This window comes from Ornithorhynchus anatinus, chromosome X1 (assembly GCF_004115215.2).
Source record: "Ornithorhynchus anatinus isolate Pmale09 chromosome X1, mOrnAna1.pri.v4, whole genome shotgun sequence".
In the NCBI taxonomy this organism is placed as follows: Eukaryota; Metazoa; Chordata; class Mammalia; order Monotremata; family Ornithorhynchidae; genus Ornithorhynchus; species Ornithorhynchus anatinus.
Genome location: NC_041749.1, coordinates 55,733,746 through 55,757,605, shown reverse-complemented (window position 1 = coordinate 55,757,605; position 23,860 = coordinate 55,733,746). Strand labels below are relative to the sequence as shown.

The following is a 23,860-nucleotide window of genomic DNA, read 5'->3' as shown; positions in this document are numbered from 1 at the left end:
ACACGTGTGTGCAGACGGACAGGGCACACACAAATAGAGAAGTGATTTCACAAAAACACAAAAACACACACATGCACTCCCACACAAATAGAGCAGTGATTTCAGGGCCTTGGCAACCCATCCTTCCTTGGTATTTATGCCACCTTGGTGGCAGGAGACCCCGTTGGGAGGGCCCAGGCTGAGGCAAGGTGAAAGCAGGGGTGCCTGTAGACTGTAAGATCTATATGGGCAGGAAGCGTCTCAATCAATCCATCAATTAATCGATGGTAATTATTGAGCACGTCACTTTGTGGAGCACTGTACTAAAAACTTGGGAGAATTAGCAGATACGTTCCCTGCCCCTAAGAGATGAATCAGTCAGTCGATCATATTTATTGAGCGCTTACCGTGTGCAGAGCACCGTACTAAGCGCTGGGAAAAGTACAATATACCAGAGTTAATTCCTGCCTACAATGAACTTACAGTCTAGAGGGGGAGGTAGACATTCAAAAAAATAAATTACGAATATGTACCCAAGTGCCGTGGGGCTGGGAGGGGCGATGAATAAAGGGAGCAAGTCAGGGCAATGCAGAAGGGAGTGAAAGAAAAGGAAAAGAGGGCCTAGTCAGGGAAGGCCTCTTGGAGGAGATGTGTCTTCAATAAGGCTTTGAAGGTGGGCAGAGTAATGGTCTGTTGGATATGAGGAGGAAGGGTGTTCCAGGCCAGGGGCAGGAGGTTGGAGGCAAGATGGACAAGACGAAGGTACAGTCTGAGAAGGTTGACGCTAGAGGAGGAAAGTGTGCGGGCTGGGTGATAGTAGGAGTTTAGTAGTAGCTTGCAGTCTAGAAGGGGAGATTTGCATGAATATAAATAAATAAGTAATGTACAATATATAATTTAAGGATACGTATTTAAGAGCTGTGGGGTTGGGGGCGGGGCAAATATCAAATGTCCAAAGGTCACAATGCCCAGACGATACCGAAAGGAGAGCGAGCCAGTGAAAAGAAGACTTAATCGGGGAAGACTGTTATTCTTGTTTCTTTTTTATGGTATTTCTTAGGCACTTACCATGTGCCAGGCACTGTATTAAGTGCTCCCTTCCCAAACCCAGTCCTCCCCCTGACTTTCCCGTCACTGTAGACGGCACCACCATCCTTCCCATCTCACAAGCCCGTAACCTTGGCGCTACCCTTGATTCCTCTCTCTCATTCAACCCACATATTCAATCCATCACTAAATCCTGTCGCTCCCCCCTTCACAACATCACTAAAATCCTCCCTTTCCTACCATTCAAACTGCCCATGTTAATAGAGTCACTCATCCTATCCTGCCTGCATTACTGCATCAGCCTCCTTGCTGACCTCTTGACCTCCTGTCTCTCCTCACTCCACCCCACTCCAGTCCACACTTCACTCGACTGCCCGGTTCGCTTTTCTTCAAATGACTCCCGACTCTTCAAGAAACTCCAGTGGTTGCCCAACCACCTCTGTGTCGAACAGAAACTCCCCACCATTGACTTTCAGGCACTCAATCACCATGCCTCCTCCTACCTCACCTCGCTATTCTCCTACTACAACCCAGCCCACACACTTCACTCCTCCCAGTGTCAACCTTCTCACTGTGCCCTGATCTCATCTATCTTGCCACTAACCCCTCGCCCACATCCTGCCTCTGGCTTGGAACTCCCTTCCTCCTCAAATCCAAGAGACAATTACTTCCCCCAACTACAAAGCCTTATTGAAGGCACATCTCCTCCAAGAAGCTTTTCCTAAGCCCCTCTTTCCTCTTCTCCCACTCCCTTCTCCGTTGCCCTGACTTGCTCCGTTTATTCATCCCCTCCCCCCAAGCCCCACAGCACATCTGTAATTTATTTATATTAATGTCTGTCCTGCCCTTCTAGACTGTGAGCTCACTGTGAGTAGGGAACGTTTCTGTTTATTGTTGTATCATACTCTCCCAAGCGCTTACTACGGTGCTCTGAATGCAGTAAGCGCTCAATAAATACGATTGAGTGAGGTCAAGGATGGACACAGGCCCTGTCCCACATGGGCCTCACAGACTTAATCCCCATTTTACAGATGAGTCACTGCGGCTCAGAGAAGTGAAACCACTTGCCCGAGGTCACACAGCAGATAAGCGATGGAAAGCCCAGTGCAGCCTCAGAACTGGCAGAGGGGTTAGTGGCTTTGGGAGGTGAGCGGGGGTGTTCAAGGGGGCTGTTTCTGCCCCCGAGGATGAGAAAGAGGACGAGGACTAGATGGCCATTTGGTCACCTGTATCACGCAGAGCCTCAAATGTGGTCGCGGGAAGAGTGGAGCTGGGATGTGAGAAACAAGGAAGAGAAAGAATCACTTCTCTTTCTCCAGACCGCAAATGGAGAACGCAATACACCACATTTCCCAGGGGCTTGAAACCAAAACCAGGAGCCCAACGTCTTGATTCCCAAGAGAAGTGTTGTGGCCTAGTAGCTAGAGCACTGGCCTGGGTGTCAGAAAGACCAGGGTTCTAATCCTGGCTCCACCGCTGGCCTGCCCTGTGACCTTGGGCATTTCCACTTCTCTAAGGCTCAGTTCCCTCATCTTTCAAATGGGGATTAGGACTGTGAGCCCCAGGTGGCACAAGGACTGCATCCAACCTGAGTAAATTGGATCTACCCTAGCCCTTAGCACGGTGTCTGGCACATTAGTAAGTGTTTAACAAATACCATTATTAGAAAAAAAAAAAAGAATGTCTTGGCTGAGCACAACCGGTTTATCAGATTAGACACAGTTCCCGTCCCACACAGGGCTCACAGTCTTAATCCCCATTTTACAGAAGAGGAAGCGAGGCCCAGAGAAGTGAAATGACTTGCCCAAGGTCACACAGCAGACAAGTGGCAGAGCCGGAATTAGAACCCAGGTCACCTCTGACTCCGAGACCCTTGCTCTATCCATTAGGCCACGCCGCTTTCACTTGGTATTTACCCCATCCTCGGCCCCATAGCGCTTATGTATATATCTGTAATTTATGCATATATTAATGTCTGCCTCCCCCTCTAAACTGCAAACTCCTTGTGGGCAGGGAATATGTCTACCAGTTCCATTGTATGGCACTCCCCTAGGCGCTTGGTACAATGCTCTGCCACAATAAGCACTCAATAAATACCACTGATTGATTGAGGCGCCTAGAGGTTGTGACTTGCCCAAGGTCACCCAAACTAGTGGATTAGAACCCTGGTCTCCCATCTTCTAGCCCCGTGGTCTTTTCACTAGGCCATGCTGCTTCTCAGCAGGCTCCACCCTCTGACTGCCCAACACTCTGCTGCCAATGAAAGAGAGTTGCAGAAAAAAGAGCGGGAAGTGGCATCCCAGACATATTCATTTCGTTACGGTATTTGTTAAGCACTTACTATGTGCCGGGCACTGTACTAAGCACTGGAGTAGATAAAAGTGAATCCCGTGAGACACAGTCCCTGTCCCACATAGGGCTCCCAGTCTCAATCCCCATATTACAGATGAGGCCACCGAGCCCCAGAGAATAATAATAATAATAATAATGTTGGTATTTGTTAAGCGCTTACTATGTGCCGAGCACCGTTCTAAGCGCTGGGTTAGACACAGGGGAATCAGTTTGTCCCACGTGGGGCTCACAGTCTTAATCCCCATTTTACAGATGAGGTAACTGAGGCGCAGAGAAGTTAAGTGACTTGCCCAAAGTCACATAGCTGACAAGTGGCCGAGCCGGGATTCGAACCCATGACCTCTGACTCCCAGGCCCGTGCTCTATCCACTGAGCCACGCTGCTTCTCTAAGCAGAGAAGTGGAGTGACTCACCCTAGGTCACGCGGCAGACAAGCCGGGATTAGAACCCAGGTCCTTCCGACTCGCAGGCCAGTGCTGTATCCACTAGGCCATACTGCTTCTCTAATGGCTGCTCTTCTTTTACTCTGTTCATTCAATGGTATTTATTGAGCTCTTACTATGTGCAGAGCACTGTACTAAGCGCTTGGAACGTACAAATCGGCAACAGATAGAGACAGTCCCTGCCCACTGACGGGCTTACAGTCTGAGACTTTCTCTATGAGAAAGCAACACTGCTCCCCCTTTGGCCTTGATTCCGACCGGACGATCGTGGGTCCGATGGTCAGGGAGGGATCGGAGGAGGGGAAGCGGACAGAGAAATCGACTGAGGACCAACATTTCTTGTCTCTAGTACGACGAAGAGGCCATTGTGGAGGCAGTCGCTCAGCACAACCCGGTCAGCATTGCCTTCGAAGTGACGTCCGATTTCATTAGCTACCACAAAGGCATCTATTCCAAGTGAGTTCGCTTCCCTGCCCCCGGCCCCCACCTGCCTGCTCCCTGAGAGGGTGATGATTTATGGGGATCAGAGGGCCCCGTAATCCCCTGATCTGGGCAACAAGTCAAGCGATGAGGCTCAAACTGTAAGCCTGGGAGCCCGGCCCCCTTGACCTGGACCGTGGCACCGGGACTCCTGAAGGTCAGAGTCGACCACGAGTCGTGAGGCTCGATTTCAGTCTGCCTTTTGGCTAGAACATTACGAGGGAATCGTCCATCAACAGTGCCAGTTGTTTGGATCCAGCATGCCACAGTGTGGGAAGAAACAGCCTGCATGATGATGACAATAGTCATAGTGATAATAATAACTCTGGTATTTTTGAGTGGTATTTGTTAAGCACTTACTAGGTGCCAGGCATTGTACTAAGCGCTGGAGCAGCTACGAGCTAATCAGGTTGGACGCCCGGTCCGTGTCCTACATGGGGCTCACAGTCTTAATCCCCATTTTTACAGATGAGGTTACTGAGGCACAGAGAAATCAAGTGACTTGCCCCAGGTCACCTGGCTGACAAGTGGCGGAGCCGGGATCAGAACCCAGGTCCTTCTGACTCCCAGGCCCGTGCTCTATCCACTAGGCTACGCCGCTTCCTAAGTATTTCTTAAGAGCTTACTAATAGGCACCGTAACAAGGGCTAAGTAGACACAGTACAGGCCAGACACAGGCCTCTCCCACTTGGGGCTCATCGTCTAAGAGGAGGGAGAACAGGTATTGAATCCCCATTTTCCAGATGAGGAAACAGAGGCCCAGAGCAGTTGAGTGACTGACCCAAAGTTCCACAGCTGGCAAGTGGCGGAGTCAGCATTCGAATCCAGATCCCCGGACTCGCAGGCCCATGCTCTTTCCACTAGGTCACGCTGCTTCTCTGTGTGCATGCGTGCATGCATGTGCACACAGGGTGAGTGTACCAGTGCAAGCTTCTCTCCTCCATGGGTTTCGCAAGAATGCAACCCCGGCGAATGGGAGAACCGGGTGTACCGGACTGTATCAGAGGAGTGTGGCGTGAAGGAATCAGGAAATGACCCTCCTTCAGAACTCTGTCTTAGTTTGTCTTTCATTGGAGTTTTGCCGGGTGGGGACTTGGAGAGAATCCAGGAGATAGTGCCAGAAGCAAGTGACATGATGGGAAATAGATCTGATGAGGGAAGGTTGGTTAAAGGATTGGGGATTGTTTTGCCTGGAGAGAGAAAAAAACTGGATCATTTTTAGTGTGGGCTCTCCATTCCCAATTGTTCTCTGTGCTCACTGAAGAGGAAAGGGGCTTCAGTTGCAACAGGAGACATTTTGCTTCAACAGATGGGCTGCCAGAAAAGGGGTTGTGTCATCCCCACCCCTGGGGATCTCAAAGAAACAAATAGACACCCTCTTTTATTCTCAGTGGTATTTGTTAAGTGTTTACTATGTGCCAGGCACTACGCTAAGCACTGGGGTAGATACTAACCATTCATGTTGGGCACAGTCCATGTCCGGCGGAGGCTCTCAGTCTTAATCCCCAGATGAGGTAACTGAGGCACAGAAAAACGAGTGACTTGCTCAAATCACACAACAGACAAGTGAAAAGCAGCATGGCCTAGTGGGTAGAGCAAGGGCCCAGGAGTCAGAAGGTCCTGGGTTCTAATCCCACTCCGCTGCTTGTCTGCCATCTGACCTTGGGCAAGTTACTTGTCTTCTCTGGCCCTCGGTTTACCTCATCTGTAAAATGGGAATTAAGACTCTGAGCCCCATGTGGGACAGGGACTGTGTTCAACCTGACAACCTTGTATCTACTCAAGCGCTTAGTACAGCGCCTGGCACATAGTTAGCACTTAACAAAGGCCATTTTTTAAAAAGTGGCAGAGCCAAAATTAGAACCCAGGTCCATGATCAATCCACAAAGCCAGATGGTTTCGCTATTCACCTCCCTGGAAGCGGGGACTTCCCTTCAGGACGTCTCTCCTGGCGCTGGGTTTGGCTGCTTCTCCCATGGGGCTGCCTCATGAATATGAATGAAAGCAGGCTGTGATCTAAAGAAGGAAGTTTCTACTCTCCACCGTGGTTAACAGAGTTTCAGTTTTGACTGTGAGTCGGGAAATATTTCAAAACAGCAGGGGATTAATGAGGAACAATGGAAAGGGGATAATTTCCTAGATCGTCAGCTACCCTAAATAGATTTAAAGAGCCAGTCCGAGAAGGGCGATTCAGATACCAAGAAAATCGGGCACCTGAGAGGCAGCGTGGCCTAGTGGCAAGAGCAAGGGCTCTGGGAGTCTGGGTCTGCCTGTCTACTTGTTTTGTTTTGTTGTCTGTCTCCCCCTTCTAGCCTGTGAGCCCGTTGTTGGGTAGGGATTGTCTCTGTTGCCTAATTGTACTTTCCAAGTGCTTAGTATAGTGGTCTGCACACAGTAAGCGTTCAATAAATACGACTGAATGAATGAATGAATGAATGAATGAATGAATGAATGAATGTGACGGATTTTAATCCCAGCTCTGCCACTTCCCTGCTGTGGGATCTTGGACAAGTCATTAATTTCTCCGTGCCTTAGTTCCCTCATCTACCAAATGGGGATTCGATACCATTTCTTCCTCCCGTATAGACTGTGAACCCCAGGTGGGACCTTATTATCTTATATGTATCCCAGCACTTGGCAAATAGTAAGCGCTTAACAAACACTACAGTTTACTATAGAGACCTTCACTCACCTCCGCATAGAGTCTCCCAGGAAGACCTGTCCACAGAATAAAGTAAAACAGCCTATTTCGGCTCTTGCAGTTCATAGTTTTTCATAAACTCTCTAGACTGTAACCTCATTAGGGCTGTCTCATGCAGACCAAGCAATATTATCTAGCCAGGTTATCACCACTGATACCTTTCAGATCCATTCCTGTCTCAAGCCATACATTTATTCCCAATCGTATTTGAAAGCAGAGGTGCCAAGTTTTCCAGAACGAGTCTGCAAATTCTGTTGTATTGTCCCCTCCCCAGAGCTTAGTACAGTGCTCTGTACATAGTAAGCTCTCAATAAATACCACTGATTGATAGATTGATTGATTCAGACAAGAATCTCTCCTCTCCATCTGAATTACGGGCAGTCCTCAACTTCGGAGGTTTCGAGTTAAGATGACCGGCGTTTAAGATTTTACACCATTTCAGGTCTTTCACACGTGGGTTTCGACTTTTCAGCACTAGCCTCATATGTGATCCTAACTTCGGGGGCATGTGGAGGGTTGGGGTTCACAGGTGACGGGAGGAAATAGAGAAACAATTTTAAAAGCTGTAAGAGGAGAAACTGGGGGGGGGATGTTTAAAGTGAACAGGGGGTGAGGAGGGGCAGGGTACCAAGAGAGTCAGTGGAGGGAGAGGAAGGAGGAGGAGGTGCTTATCTGTTTCCAGGGGAGATTGTCCAGCTCATTTTACTTCTAATAAAGAAAAAAACACTAATCTATTAGGGAACCTCTGGCTCAATATCAATCGAACGATCAATGGTAGTTATTGAACACTTACTGCGAACAGAGCACAGTACAGTTATATGCCGCTCTGTTACTCACTGTAAATGTTTTTGTGTATGTCTCCTCTGTTAGGATGTCAGCCTCTCGTGGGCAGGGAATGTGTCACTTCTTTATTCCTGTCAGCATTGTACCAAGCCGGTACTCAATAATCAGTCTATCATTGGTGATTACTGAGTGCTTACTATGTGCACACCATTACAGTAAGCACTTGGGAGAGTACAGTACAATAAACACTGCCACTGCTAGCGATCATTTACCGAGAAACCAGTTCTTGGTTATTTCGGTACAAGTAGAGAAGCAGTGTGGGCTAGTGAAAGGAGCATAGGCTACTTTTCTTCCCTCATTGATGCCCATGCCTGTCACCCCCGCCAACTGTTCTGGACTTTTAATTCTCTCCTCAGGCCCCCTGTTCCTCCCGCCGCCCCCACCCCTCACCCGCAATGATCTGGCCACCTACTTCATCACGAAAATTAACACAATCAGGTCTGAGCTCCCCAAAGTCACGCCTCCCCTTTCGGTCTTTCCCCCTGCCCAACCCTCTCCCCTACTTTCCCATCCTTCCCTGCAGTATCCTCAGAGGAGATATCCTCCCTCCTCGCAAATGCCACCCCCTCCACCTGTGCTTCGGACCCCATTCCCGCTCATCTTATAAAAACCATCGCCGCTTCCCTCCTCCCCTCCTTAACTACTATCTTTAACCGCTCCCTCTCCAATGGCTTCTTCCCCTCTGCCTTCAAACATGCCCACGTCTCCCCCATCCTGAAAAAACCCTCTCTCGACCCCACTTCCCCTTCCAGTTATCGCCCTATCTCCCTCCTACCCTTCCTTTCCGAACTCCTAGAACGCGTCATCTACACTCACTGCCTAGAATTCCTTCACTCCAACTCTCTCCTGGACCCCCTCCAATCTGGCTTCCGTCCCCTCCACTCTACCGAGACTGCTCTCTCTAAGGTCACCCGTGACCTCCTTCTTGCCAAATCCAATGGCTCCTACTCTATCCTAATCCTCCTCGACCTCTCAGCTGCCTCTGACACTGCAGACCATCCCCTTCTCCTCCACAACTTATCTCACCTTAGCTTCACGAACTCCATCCTCTCCTGGTTCTCCTCTTATCTTTCCGGCCGTTCATTCTCGGCCTCCTTCGCGGGCGCCTCCCCCCACCCCATCCTCTAACTCTAGGGATTCCTCAAGGGTCAGTTCTTGGCCTTCTTCTGTTCTCCATCTACACTCACTCCCTCGGTGAACTCATTCGCTCCCACAGCTTCGACTATCATCTCTATGCAGATGACACACAAATCTACATCTCCTCCCCTGTTCACTCCCCCTCCCTCCAGGCTCATATCTCCTCCTGCCTCCAGGACAGCTCCACCTGAGTGTCTGCCCGCCACCTAAAACTCAACATGTCCAAAACTTAGCTCCTTATCTTCCCTCCCAAGCCCTGTCCTCTTCCTGACTTCCCTGTCACTGTGGATGGTACGGCCATCCTTCCCGTCTCTCAAGCCCACAACTTTTGGTGTCATCCTTGACTCAGCTCTCTCATTCACCCCACTCATCCAATCCATCACCAATGCCTGCCAGTCTCACCTTTACAATATCGCCAACATCCGCCCTTTCCTCTCCACTCAAATGGCTATTTTACTGGTACAAGCTCTCATTATCTCCGGGCTAGATTATTGTCGGCCTTCTCTCTGCTCTCCCTTCCTCCTGTCTCTCCCTGCTCCAGTCTATTCTTCATTCCGCTGCCCAGATCATCTGCCTGCAGAAATGCTCTGGGCATGTCACTCCCCTCCTTAAACTCCTCCAGTGGTTGCCTATCAACATCCGCACGAAACAAAAACTTCTCACTCTGGGCTTCAAGGCTCTCCATCCCCTTGCCCCCTCCCACCTCTCCTCCCTTCTGCCCACCCTGAACCCTCCACTCCTCTGCCGCTCATCTCCTCACTTTCCCCCATTCACACCTATCCCGCTGTCGATCTCTGGCCCACATCCTCCCTCTGTCCTGGAATGCCCTCCCTCCTCACCTCCGCCAAACTAACTCCCTCCCCCGCTTCAAAGCCCTACTGAGAGCTCACCTCCTCCAAGAGGCCTTTCCAGACTGAGCTTCCCCTTTTCCCTCTGCTCCCTCTCTGGGCCCCCTTCACCTCCCCTCAGCTAAGCCCCTTTTCCCCCGCTCTCCCTCTGCTCCTCCCCCTCTCCCTTCCCCTCCCCTCAGCACTGTGCTCCTTTGTATATATTTTTATTACCCTATTTATTTTGTTAATGAGGTGTACATCCCCTTGACTGTATTTATGGTGATTAAGTTGTCTTGTTTTTGTCCGCCTCCCCGATTAGACTGTGACCCCTTCCATGGGCAGGGATTGTCTCTATCTGTTGCTGAATTGTGCATTCCAAGCATTTAGTACAGTGCTCTACACATAGTAAGCGCTCAATAAATACTATTGAATGAATGAATGAATGAATCATCAGGGAACCTGGGTTCTAATCCCAATTCTGCCACTTGCCTTTTTTGTGACCTTGGGCAAGTCTGGGCCTCAGTTTCCTCATCTGTAAAATGGGAACTAAGCCCTTGTTCTCCCTTCTACTTCGACCGTGAACTCCACGTGGGACAGGGACTGTGTCTGACCCAGTTATCTTGTGTCTGCGCCGGCGGTTAGTACAGTGCTTAGCACATAGCAAGCACTTGAATGACAATACTATTGTTATTAAAAATAGGGTATCTGAAGTCAGGAACCAATCACTGTCTCTAACATCGTACCTATGAAAACACGAGTTCCAATTTGTATCATTTTTGACTTCGGATGCAGTCTTCAGGAACCAGTTGTGTCCAAAGTCCCAAGGATTACCTGCAGTGTGGTTTTACTGTGATGTGTGTACGGGGTTTCCTTGAACTTGGTTCCCTGGGTTCAAATCCCAGCTCCGCCACTTGTCTGCTGCTGTGTGACCTTGGGAAAGTCACTTCGCTTCCCTGTGCCTCAGTCCCTTCATCTGTAAAGTGGGGATTGCGACTGTCAGCATCGAGACCATGAGCCTCACATGGGACAGGGACTGTGTCCAACTCGATTTGCTTGTGTCCATCCCAGCACTTTGTAGAGTTTCTGGCACACGGTAAGAGCTCAACAAATATCTTCTTTGGTTTTTTTTTAGCCCAAAGTGTCATAATACACCGGATAAAGTGAATCACGCCGTGCTGGCTGTTGGGTATGGAGAAGAAAACGGAATTCCCTATTGGATCATCAAAAATTCCTGGGGTGAATCCTGGGGCCTTGATGGGTAAAGAATTTGGTTAATGTTTAACTGTAAGCTGTGCAATGGCATCTACCAGCAGGCAAAAGGCCTCAGGGTGATAATAATAATGATGATGAGGATAAAAATTTAATTGGTATTTAGGCCTTCAAGATGTATGCGGCAGAGAGGCTGTGACATAGTTTCTGGGCTGATGGGAAACTGTTTATAAAACCTAGAGGAGCCAGTGTGGTTGAGGCCTGTTGTGGTTGAGGACTTCCTCATCGAAACAGAAAACGTTTCTTAAATGCCTGGTGTCCAGAAGTGTTAAGCCAGCTATTCAGCCAATCGATCGCATCTATTGAGCGCTTTCTGAGTGCAGACCACTGGACTGAGCTCTTGGGAGAGTTGGTAGACACGGTCCCCGCCCACAACGAGTTTCCAGTCTAGAGGGGGAGACGGACAGCAATAAATTGTAAAGGGTTAAGTCCCTGCAATTGTGGTTTCAGGCAGAGCACAGCTTTGGGTTGTCTAAAATGAGGTGGCCTTCAGAACTCGTCCCCACCCTTGTTACCCACCCACCTCCATCTCGGTGGTTTCCAAAGGAGCTAAAGAGGTGCAGACACTGTGCGGAGCACTTCTACAGTTGGTAGACATGATCCCCGCTGCCTTAGGAATTTACAATCTCCAGTGGGAGACAGATGTCAAAGGAGAAGCAGCCAAGTAGAAGGGCTAGTACGTAAGTGCTGTGGGGTTGGGTATCAAAGTGCTTTTGGTAGTAATCAATTAATCAGTCATATTTATTGAGCACTTGGTGGGTGCAAAGCACTGTACTAAGCATTTGGGAGAGCACGATACAAAGATTTGGTAGGCACGTCCCTGCCCACGAGGAGCTTACATTCTAGAAGGGGAGAGAGACATTAATAAATTATGGATATGGAAATATAAGTGCTGTGCAGTCCCCAAGTGCATAGGTTTCGCAGAAGGGAAGGCGGATAGGATGGGGAGATGAGAGGTTAGTCAGGGAAGACTTCCTGAAGGAGATACCTTAGCACTTTGAGGAGGGGGAGAGTGTCAGATATTAAGGGGGAGGGAGTTTCAGGCAAGAGGGAGAAATGTGGGCCAAGGTCATGGTACGAGAGGAGCAACGTTAGGTGCGGGGGAGATCTGACTGATTAAAGCTGCTTGATGTAGAGATGGATGGACAGCCACTGGAAGTTTCTGAGGAGTGGGAGGAGGCAGCCAGAACAATTTTTTTTAGAAAAATGATCCAGATAACAGAGCAGAGTATGAACCGAACTGGGGAGAGATGGGAAGCGGGGAGCCCAGCGAGGAGGCTGATGCAGTAATCAAGGCGGGATAGGAGAAATGCTTGGATCAGGGTGGGGGCAGTTTGGATGGAGAGGATGGGGCAGATTCTAGAGATCAATCAATCAACTCTATTTACTGAGATCTTACGGTGTTCAGAGCACTGTACTAAGTGCTTGGGAGAGTACAGTAGAATAATAAACACATTCCCTGCCCACAACGAGTTTACGGTCTAGAGGGGGAGACATACACTGATAGAAATACCTGTCACCAGGGGCTCTCTGATCCCGGGGACGGGGCCAGGATTGCCCTGCAGTTTCCGGCAATCCCTTCCTCCTCCTCTTCGGGGCTCAGCCGAAAGGGAAGCCGCCAGCCTGCAAGTCGGGACCCGGGTTCTAATCCCAGCTCTGCCACTTGGGCAAGTCACTTAACTCCTCTGAGCCTCAGGTTTCTCATCCGTAATGTGAGGGGATTCACTACCTGTTTGCCTTTCCTTCATACTGTGAGCCCCATTTTTTTTTAATGGTACTTGTGAAGTACTTACTACAGGCCAGGCACTGTACTAAGCAGTCAGTCGGTCATATCTATTGAGTGCTTACGGTGTGCAGAGCACTGTAGTAAGCACTTGGGAGAGTACGATATAACAGATACATTCCCTGCCCACAACGAGTTTACAGTCTAGAGGGGGATATTGGGGTAGATACAAACTAACCAGATTGGAGAGAGTCCCTGTCCCAAATGAGGCTCCCATTCTTAAGCCCCATTTTAAAGATGAGGCAACGGGGGCACGGAGGAGTGAAGTGACTTGCCCAAGATCCCATAGCAGACAAGTAGGAGAGCAGGAATTAGAACCCAGGTCCTCTGACTCCCAGGCCCATGCTCTATCCACTAGGTCACGCTGCTTCCCATGTGGGACAAGGATTGTATCTGCCCTGATGAGCTTATATCCACCCCACGTTTAGAACAGTTCTTGGAACATAGTAAGAACCTAGAAAATACCACAGTAATTACTCTTATTGTTGTTATTTTACTGCTGGACCAGTCACCTCTCTTTCCTCTTCTCATTTTCCCTCTTCCCAGGTATTTCCTGATGGAGCGAGGAAAGAACATGTGCGGACTTGCTGACTGCGCATCCTACCCGATCCCTCTGGTCTAGGCCCGAGCGCCAAGTCCAGGGGCCGGGCACGGGGAATTGCCGTGGTGGGAAGGTCTCGGATGCCAGGAAGGCTGGCCACCCAACACTTGGCCTGGCCCGAGGGAGAGAGGGGGCCTCCAGCCTCTTTCTTCCCCTCAGATAATCTCACTGAGGGCTAAGGAGACACTGGCCAGGTCTCCTTCTTGTTCCTGGACTCCCCTACCCGCCCCCGTCGGCTCAGGAGTCCCCTCAGAACACAGCCAAGGGGAATCTCTCCGTGGAGTCTCTCCCTCCTCACACTCCCTTACTCAGGCACAGTCCAAATCTCCCAAAGTCAGCCGACCCTCGGGCTGGTTTTAAGTCACTCAGGGGGATCTTGCCCCTCTCTTCCTTGTGGAAGGCTTTCTTGTAGCTTAAATGCCCTTACATCCTCTCAGGACAATTTTATTCCCGAGGCACCAAACTGTTCCCTCTGAAACAAAAACAGGCACCCATCCTGAAAATGGGCACGATGCAGGTTTCTTTTGACAAAGAGTTGATTATTTTTCACCTGACTTGATTGCTATCTTCGTTTTTCAATAAAGAGGCTATTTTCATGATGGAAACGCCCAGAGTGGCCGACTTTATGAGGCAACCCGCTTCGGGGTTGTGTATTCTTGGTTTCTCCAGGGGAAGAGGGAGGTGAGCCGGCTACCGTGACACTGGGTTCCCTTTCCCTTTATGTAACATGTGGGAAGTGAGGTCGACGGCTGTACTGTGGGATCGGGTCTTTTGACCTCAAAGGGGTCCTTCCAGGGGGAGGGGCATAGTGGCCTCCCTCCGGCCTCAGACACAATTCCTTTGGGCTCCCCTGAGGTAATAATAATTTTGGTATTTGTTAAGCGCTTATTATGTGCCAAGCACTGTTCTAAGCGCTGGGTGATTAGGTTGTCCCACGTAGGGCTCACAGTCTTAATCCCCATTTTACAGATGAGGTAACTGAGGTACAGAGAAATTAAGTGACTTGCCCAAAGTCACACAGCTGATAAGTGGCAGATCTGAGATTAGAACCCACGGCCTCTAACTCCCAAGCCCATGCTCTTTCCACTGAGCCACGCTGCTTCTCACACCCAGTCCCCTTCCAGTTGCATGCTTCTTTAGCCATCCCCACAATATGCTTGCGGAGACCATCCATCCCAGACCTTGAACACCATCTGTCTCAGCTCAGAAGATGCACAGAGGGGGGGAAGGACATGGGTAGGACCAAACACCCATATTCACAGAAGCAGTGTGGCCCAGTGGCTAGAGCATTGGCTTCGAAGTCAGAAGGACCTGGGTTCCAATCCCTGCTCCGCCGCTTGACTGCTGTGTGTCCTTGGGCAGGTCACCTTATTTCTCTGGGCCTCAGTTCCCTCAGGAGACAAGTGGCAGTGCCGGGATTAAAACCCATGACCTTCTGATTCCCAGGCCCGTGCTCTAGCTACTATGCCATGCTACGGGGGAGGTCCGTGGCTGGAGACCGGAGGTCCAAGAGTCCAGGAGGGCCGGGCCGGGGAGGGACGAGGTCAAGGAAGTTAGGATGAATAGAGACGGTGGTAGGAAGAAGTCGATTGAGGGAGTAGGGTTGGTGGGGGACTCCAGGAGGGACATTCATTCATTCAATCATATTTACAGAGCGCTGTACTAAGCTCTTGGAAAGTACAATTCAGCAACAGATAGAGACAATCCCTACCCAACAACGGGCTCAAAGTCTAGAAAGGGGAGACAGACAACAAAACAAAACAAGTAGACGGGCATCAATACCATCAAAATGGATAAATAGAATAATAGATATACACATCATTAATAAAGTAAATAGAATAATAAATATATTCAAATATACAGAAGTGCTGTGGGGTGGGGAAGGGGGTAGAGCAGAGGGAGGGAGTAGGGGCGGTGGGGAGGGGAGGAGGAGCAAAAGAAAAGGCGGGCTCAGTCTGGGAAGGCCTCCTGGAGGAGGTGAGCTCTCAGTAGGGCTTTGAAGGGGGAAGAGAGCTAGATTGGCGGATGTGAGGAGGAAGGGCATTCCAGGCCAGAGGTAGGACAAGTGGGAACGAGGCCCAGTGAGGAGGTTAGTGGCAGAGGAGCGCAGTGGGTGGGCTGGGTTGTAGGAGAGAAGAGAGGTGAGGTAGGAGGGGGCAAGGTGATGGACAGTGCTGAAGCCAATAGTGAGGAGTTTTAGCTTCATGCGAAGGGTGATAGGCAAACACTGGAGCTTTTTGAGGAGGGGGGTGAAATGCCCAGAGCGTTTCTGTAGAAAGATCATCCGGGCAGCAGAGTGAAGTATAAACTGAAGCGGGGAGAGACAGGAGTTTGGGAGATCATAATAGGAGGAGGAGGGTCTAGGGGTAGGAGGGCTTTGTGAGGTGAGAGGACAATTAAGCTGATCGGGAGGAATGTAGGTGAAAAGGCAGGTTAGGAGGTTGTGGCCAGAGTGTTATTTGGGAGTGAGTTTAATAATAAATAATATTTGTGGCATTCTTTAAGCACTTACTATGTGCTAAGCACTAGAGTAGATAAAAGGTAATCCGGTCAGAGCCAGTTCCTGCCCACACTGGGATCACAGTCTAAGTATGGCCTAGTGGAAATAGCAGAGGCTTGGGAATCAGATGACCTGGGTTCCAATGGTGGCTCTGCTACTTGTGTGCCGTGTGACCTTGAGCAAGTCACTTAACTTCTCTGGGACTCATTTTCCACAACTGTAAAATGGGGATTCAATACCGGTATTACCCTGGTTCCCTCTGCTGGCCCTGATGGACAGGCCGATGGCCAGTGCCCACTCCAGGCTACGAGGTAGGAATGCCCAGCACGAGCCGGACTCTCCCAGTTTGACCCAGACTGGGGTACTGGGGATTCAATACCCTCCTACTTAGAATGTGAACCCCACGTGCGTAGGAACTGTGTCTAACCTGATTAACTTGCATCTATCCCAGTGCTTCGAATATTACTTGGCATATAGTAAGCACTTAAAATATAATTAATAACGGAGAACAGGTAGCAAATCCCCATTTTACAGGTGAGGAGACCGAGGTACCGAGAAATTGAGTGATTTGCCCAAGGTCACACAGCTGGTAGGTGGCACAGCTGTGATTAGAACCCAGGTCCTCCATCTTCTAGGACAGGGCTCTTTCCACAAAGCAATACCATGGCTCAAGATCAAACAAGTGTATTTATTGAGTGCTCACTGTGTACAGAGCACTGTACTAAGTGCTTGGGAGAAGCAACGTGGCTCAGTGGAAAGAGCCCGGGCTTGGGAGTCAGAGGTCATGAGTTCAAATCCCAGCTTTGACACTTGTCAGTTGTGTCACTGTGGGCAAGTCACTTCACTTCTCTGTGCCTCAGTTCCCTCATCTGTAAAATGGGGATGAAGACTGTGAACCTTACGTGGGACAACCTGATTACCCTGTATCTCCCGCAGCGCTTAGAACAGTGCTCTGCACATAGTAAGCGCTTAACAAATATCAACATTATTTATTTATTATTACAATAAAACAGAATTAGCAGACACTAGCAGACAGGGAACTAGCTTTCCCTCCTCATAATGAGCTGACAGTCTTCCAGGCCGGGGCTCTTTCCCTGAAGCCATGCTGTGTCTCAAGACTGTAAGCCCCACATGGGCATGGACTGTGGCCAAGCTGATTGGCTTGTATCTACCCCAGTGCTTAGTACAGTGCCTGACACATAGTAAGTGCTTAACAAATACCATAAAAAAAAATTCTCTGTGCCTCAGTTCCCTCATCTGTAAAATGGGGATGAAGACTGAGAGGCCCACGTGGGACATGGACTGTGTCCAACCTGATTATCTTGTATCTACCCAGAGCCTGGCACATAGTAAATGCTTAACAAATACGGTAAAATGAAAATTTCTCTGTGCCTCAGTTCCCTCATCTGTAAAATGGGGATGAAGACTGAGAGGCCCACGTGGGACATGGACTGTGTCCAACCTGATTATCTTGTATCTACCCAGAGCCTGGCACATAGTAAATGCTTAACAAATACGGTAAAATGAAAATTTCTCTGGGCCTCAGTTCCCTCATCTGTAAAATGGGGATGAAGACTGAGAGTCTCACGTGGGACATGACTGTGTCCAACCTGATTAACTTGTATCGGCTCCAGCGCTTAGTGCAGTGCTTGGCGCATAGTGAGCGCTTAACAAATACCATCACAAAAAGAAGGTGTGGTGACTTGGATGATGAAATGTCCCAACCATCCGCAAGGCTCACAATCCACTCCCAGTCTCAGGGGAACCTGACCAGTCTCAGACTTAGTTCCGGGTCTCCTCACCCCAACTTCCCCAGGGGCTGGGGGACCCGGTGGGGTCTGGGTCTAACTGGGAGAGTCCGGTTTGTATTGGGCAGTCCTGCCTCGTAGCTTGGAGTAGGCACTGGCCCTCAGCCTGTCCATCAGGGCCAGCAGAGGGAACCAGAATCCCAAACTTGCTTGCTTTTCTTGTTTGTAATGAGATTTGGTAGGCACTTACTACACATGCTATGTTTCGAGCACAATTCTGTTTTGTGCTTTTTTTTAACGGTATTTAAGCATTTACTGTGTGTCAAACACTGTCCTATTCTGTGTTTTTTTAATGGCATTTGTTAAGTGCTCACTATGTGTGCTATGTGTCGAGCACTGTTCTATTTTGTGTTTTTAATGTTATTTGTTTAGCACTTACTATGTGTATACCCACATACATAGATACACATATATATACACACACAGAGGTAAATATACACATATATGCACACACACACACACACACATACCAACTCTGATATATAGATGTAGATATCCATAGCATGGTTTAGTGGAAAGAGCCCGGGCTTGGGAGTCAGAGGTCATGGGTTCTAATCCCAGCCCCGCCATTTATCAGCTGTGTGACTTTGTGCAAGTCACTTAACTTCTCTGTGCCTCAGTTACCTCATCTGAAAATGGGGATTAAGACTGTGAGCCCCAAGTGGGACAACCTCATTAGCTTGTATCTACCCCAGTGCTTAGAACAGTGCTTGGCACATATTAAGCACTTAACAAATACCATCATTATTATTATTATTATTGTACAATGGAGTTGATAGACATAAATCCCTGCCCACAGCGATCTTGCAATGCCAGAGGAAAAATTCTAACTAGGCCTCAAACCTCCACAGATTTCTAGTTTACTTCATGCAATCTCAAGTGAACACCTGGTGCACAGTGAATACACGGCGTAGTGGATAGAGCATGGGCCTGGGAGTCAGAAGGTCATGGGTTCTAATCCCGGCTCTGCCGCTTGTCGGCTTTGTGGCCCCGGGCAAGTCACTTCACTTCTCTGTGCCTCAGTTACCTCATCTATAAAATGGGGATTGAGACTGAGAGCCCCACATGGGACAGGGACTGTGCCCATCTTGACTTTCTTGTACACACCCCACTGCTTAGTAGAGTGTCTGGCACATAGTAAGTGCTTAACAAATACCATTGTAATTATTATTAGTCGCAGTACAGCGTGGCTCAGCGGAAAGAGCACAGGCTCAGGAGTCAGAGGTCATGGGTTCTAATCCCGGCTCCGCCACCTGTCAGCTGTGTGACTTTGGGCAAGTCGCTTCACTTCTCGGTGCCTCAGTTACCTTATCTGTAAAATGGGGATTGAGACTGTGAGCCTCAGGTGGGTCAACCTGATTACCCTGTATCTACCCCAGTGCTTAGAACAGTGCTTGGCTCATGGTAAGCGCTTAACAAATACCAACATTGTTATCAGTAGTAGTACTTGAGGGAACATAGCCAGGCCACACAGCTGACAAGTGGCGGGGCCAGGATTAGAACCCAGGTCTCCTGATTACCTAACTTGCGCTTTTTCCACTAGACCCCATAGCTTCTGGGAAAGCCTGGGAAAGAAGCTGGCAGACACCCGTTTTGGGGAGAGACACCAGTGGAGGCTGAGGGGAGAGACAACCGATCCCCAGGGCCGGCTTCACGAAGGATGCGAGTGAGGCAGCCGCCTTGGGGCCCAACGTCTAAAGCGAAGGGAGCCTGGCAAGGCAGGGGTGGAGACACAGTAACAGTCGGAGAGGGGCAGTGGAGTAACATCAGAGAAGTAAGGAAGCAGCAGTGGAGGTCTCCATGAAGGGAAATATATTCCGGTGTTAACGTGGGGCTTAGATTTGTGACAATCTCCATGCTAGAAAAACAAGTATTTTGGTACTCTATATAGTATGTGAACAAGCTCCTTCTGGGCAGGCAACGTGTCTACCAACTCTGTCATATGGTACACCTCCAAGCACTCACCTTCACAACATCACCAAGATCTGCCCTTTCCTCTCTACCCAAACCGCTACCTTGTTAGTACAATCACTCATCATATCCCGACCGGATTCCTGCATCAGCCTCCTTTCTGATTTCCCAACCTCCTGTCTCTCCCCACTTCAGTCTATACTTCACTCTGCTGCCCAGATTATCTCTCTACAGAAATGCTCTGGGCATGTCACCCCCCTCTTCAAAAACCTCCAGTGGTTGCCTATCATTCTAAGCAAGAAGCAAAAACTCTTCAGGACTGGCTTCATAGCTCTCCATCTCCTTGCCCCCTCCTACCTCACCTGCCTTCTGTCTCCAGCCCAGCCCGCACACTCTGCTCCTCTGCCACTCACCTCCTCACTGTGCCTCGTTCTCGCCCATCCCGCCGTCGACCCCTGGCCCACGTCCTACCTCTGGCCTGGAATGCCCTCCCTCCTCACATCCACTTCCCCCGTTCAAAGCCCCACTGAAAGCTCACCTTAGCCTTCCCAGGCGAAGCCCCCTTTTTCCTCTGCTCCTCCTCCCGTCCCTATCTCCCCAACTCCCTCCCTCTGCCCCCCCGCCCCACAGCACTTGTGTATATATGTATGTATTTATAATTCTATTTATTTTATTAATAATTGTATATATCTATAATTCTATTTATTTATATTGATGTTATTGATGCCTGTTTACTTGTACCTGTTTTGTTTTGTTGTCTGTCTCCCCTTTCTAGACTTTGAGCCCGTTGCTGGGTAGGGATTGTCTCTATTTCTTGCTGAATTGTACTTTCCAAGCACTCAGTGCAGTGCTCTGCACACAGTAAGCGCTCAATAAGTACGACTGAATGAATGAATGAATGAATGACAGTGCTCCGCACACAGTAAACTCTCAATAAATGTGATCGATTGATTCTTCCAACATTGCATAGCATTCTATCCAGAAAGGCGTGCATAATCAGACATTCCCTAATTCTTTAGTCATTTAGTTTTGGTTTAGTTTCTTTTTAAATGGTATTTGTTAAGCGTTTAGTTGGTGCCAGGTCCTATACTAAGCGCTGGGGTAGATACAGGCTAATCGGGTTTGATACGGTCTTTGTCCCACATGGGGCTCATAGCTTTAATCCTTATTTTATAGATGAGGTAACTGTGGCACAGAGAGGGTGAGTGGCCTTGCCCAAGGTCACAGAGCAGACAAGTGGCAGAGCCGGAGTCAGAACCCAGGTTCTCCGGATGCCCAGGCCCATGGTCTATCCACTAGGCCACCCTGCTTCTCTTTAGCTGTATCCCAAACGCCCGGTGGAAATACGTTCTGGAAGCACTGGCTATATTTATGAGGCTGCAGAGGAAGTGATAGATATGGAGTGGAATTTTCCAATGGAAAATTCCTCTTCTGATTTTAGTTTACCTGGCGCAATAAAGGAACAAATCTAACTAAGTAGCCACAAATAGATGGCACAGGTTTCTGAAGCTCCAGGGTCCCATTCCAGCCTCAGAACCCAACTCAGAATCAGAACCAACCCAACTCTTTTGGCCTCAGCACCTCCCTGTGATAGGCAGGTGGAATTTGAGGTTTTTCCTGCCTCTCTAGCACTGTCCCCCAAATCTACTGCCATCCTGGGAGGGGTGGGGGGCTAGGCAGGCTGGCAGTGGGGCGAGAGGGTCCCCCCAGAGCTGTCAGACTCCCCAGGCAGCAAATGCCGTTTGGCCAGAATCCTGAGCCGATCACGGGGCACCAGGATGCCATCTTTCAAAAAAAACAACCCAAAACCCGACTACGCGCAGGACTTCAATCTAATGCTTTTTCATCCATCCCCTGCTGAATTGCGACAAAAACGGAACCAAATCCCCCTAGCATTAGCAGCCCATGGAGACAGATTTTATTCAACCCATTAAGACACCTGTGGACTCTGTATCAAATTTCCAACCATCATTAGGTTTGTCTCAGGCGGGACTCGGTCATAAAGATGGGCCCCTTTGGATGAAAAATTCTCTGCAATTGGGTAACCTATAGAAAAAAGATACAGCAGGAGATTGTCTCGCTACAATTTTCAGGGCAATTTCACACTTCACGGAGATTGTGTTCCAAGTGGAATTTAATTCTGGGTCGGCAAGTCTCAGAACCTTCAAGCCTCCATTCTGATGAGTATCAGCTTAGTCCCTATATTAGGAATTCTTGAAAGGCTCTCTCTTTCTCTCCTCTTTCTCTCTTTTTCCCCCATAGAAGGTTTCTACACTATTTTGGACTGCCCCATTCAATCAGGCAATTATATTTACTGCGCACTTGCTGTGTGCAGAGCACTGTACTAAGCACTTGGGAGAGTACGATATAACAATGTAGCAGACACAGTCCCTGCCCACAAAGAGTCCCCGAGAGAGACCATCGACTGTCAAATCAGACTTTTCCAGAAGATTCCAGGTGCTCTGCTCTGGCTGTGAACAAAGGCAGGAAGTGCCCAGTTGAATGGGGAAGGGAAACAAACTGAATATCCTGTCCCAGGACCTACCCGTTGCCTAGCTTTAACTCGTAAGATCTAAGACTATAAGACTCTGAAATGTGAGCTCACTGTGGGCAGCATCTGGTATTGTACTCACCCGAGCGCTTAGTACAGTAGTCTGCACACAGTAAGTGTGAGATGAATATCATTGATTGATTGATTTGTAAGGCCAGCTCTGGTCCTGAGAGTGAGGTTTGGCCCCCTTGTCCCTGCAGGAGAATTACAGAAGAAAAATGTTAAAATCACCAGAGATGGGAACTCTTTGTTTTGAAAACCTGGAAGCAGGGCTTATTTTGTGACATGGTAGAGTGGGTGTCTGGCCCTGTCACCTCTGGGTTACGCGATCAGTGACTCCAGCACCTCTAGGTTTGGTGGTCAGGAGCCCTGGCACTTCTGGGTTTGGTAATTCATACCCTGGCACCTCTGATTTTGGCCTTAAGTAGCCCCAGAACCTCTGAGTTTGGAGTCTGGCACCTCAGATTTGGCAGTCGTTAGCTTTGGCATCTCTGGGTTTGGCGGTCAGTAGCCCTGGTCCTTTTGGGCTTAGTAATCTGTAGCCTTGGCCACTCTGGGTTTGGCAGTCAGTAGCCCTAACAACCCCCCTCTCGGGGTCATACTTGGGGAGTTTCCAGTCCTCTACCAGTCTCGGGTACAGGGGGGAGAGTCGAGCAGAGGCCTAACCATTCCATTCCTAGCTTGGGCAGTGGCTAGCGAGTGGAAGGCCATCTGCTACAAGTCAAAACTCATCCAAGCTGGGCAGCAGTGGCATGGGAGACAGTCGAGGGTGGAGACTCTAGGTTACTGCCGGAAGGCAGCAATGGTAAACCACTTCTGGATTTTTACCAAGGAAACTCTATGGATCCACTACCAAAATGATTGCAGATGGAGAGTGGGGCATGACCATGGTGTCCATGGCGTCGCTATGGGTCAGAAACTATTCAACGGCAAAGGACAAGACAAGACAAACCCTAACAACTACAGATTTATCAGTCAGTAGACTGGATATCTCTGGGTTATACAGTCCGTAGCCCCAGCCCTTTGGGGTTGGTCAGTCTGTAGCCCCGGCAACTCTGGGTTTGGCAGACAGTAACCCCAGTCACTCTGGGCTTGGCATTTATGTTTTAAAAGCAAAAACAAATCAGATCGTTTCAATGTGTGAACCTCTTGTGCGTTTTTAACATCCAACACTCAAATTGGAGAAGCAGAATGGCCTAGTGGACAGAGCATGGGCCTGGGAGACAGTGGACTCAATCTGGGAGTCTCTGGAGATTTTTGAGGAGGGGAGTGACATGCCCAAAGCGTTTCTTCAGAAAGATAATCCGGACAGCAGAGTGAAATATAGACTGAAGCGGGAGAGACGGGAGGTTGGGAGATCAGAAAGGAGACCAGTCGGGATATTATGAGAGATTGTACCAGCAAGGTAGCAGTTTGGATGGAGAGGAAAGGGCTCATCTTGGCAATGTTGTGAAGGTGAGACCGGCAGGTTTCGGTGACGGATTGGATGTGTGTGGGGCGAATGAGAGAGCGGACCCCAAGATTGCAGGCTTGTGAGACGGGAAGGATGGTAGTGCCGTCCACAGTGACGGGAAAGTCAGGGAGAGGACAGGGTTTGGGAGGGAAGATAAGGAGCTCAGTCTTGG

At 49.2% G+C, this 23,860-nt stretch overlaps 1 protein-coding gene and 1 non-coding gene across 4 annotated transcripts in view; both read left to right on the top strand.

The window, feature by feature from the left end:
• The window catches only part of CTSH (cathepsin H), a 44,516-nt gene extending 30,446 nt beyond the window's left edge, over window positions 1–14,070 (top strand). For 2 of the 3 annotated variants that reach the window (XM_029051506.1, XM_029051508.1), the window contains 3 exons: window positions 4,171–4,277; window positions 10,945–11,070; window positions 13,411–14,070. In XM_029051506.1, coding sequence (XP_028907339.1) covers window positions 4,171–4,277; window positions 10,945–11,070; window positions 13,411–13,486 — 309 coding nt within the window. In that variant the 3' untranslated portion in view covers window positions 13,487–14,070. The remainder of the gene's footprint in view (window positions 1–4,170; window positions 4,278–10,944; window positions 11,071–13,410) is intronic. The other variant, XM_029051507.1, reaches the window with a different exon arrangement.
• Window positions 14,071–22,819: 8,749 nt separating this feature from the next.
• Window positions 22,820–22,957, top strand: LOC114806707. The gene has a single exon (XR_003754769.1). It is a non-coding gene; the product is annotated as a small nucleolar RNA SNORA7 (small nucleolar RNA).
• The last annotated feature ends 903 nt before the right edge of the window (window positions 22,958–23,860 follow it).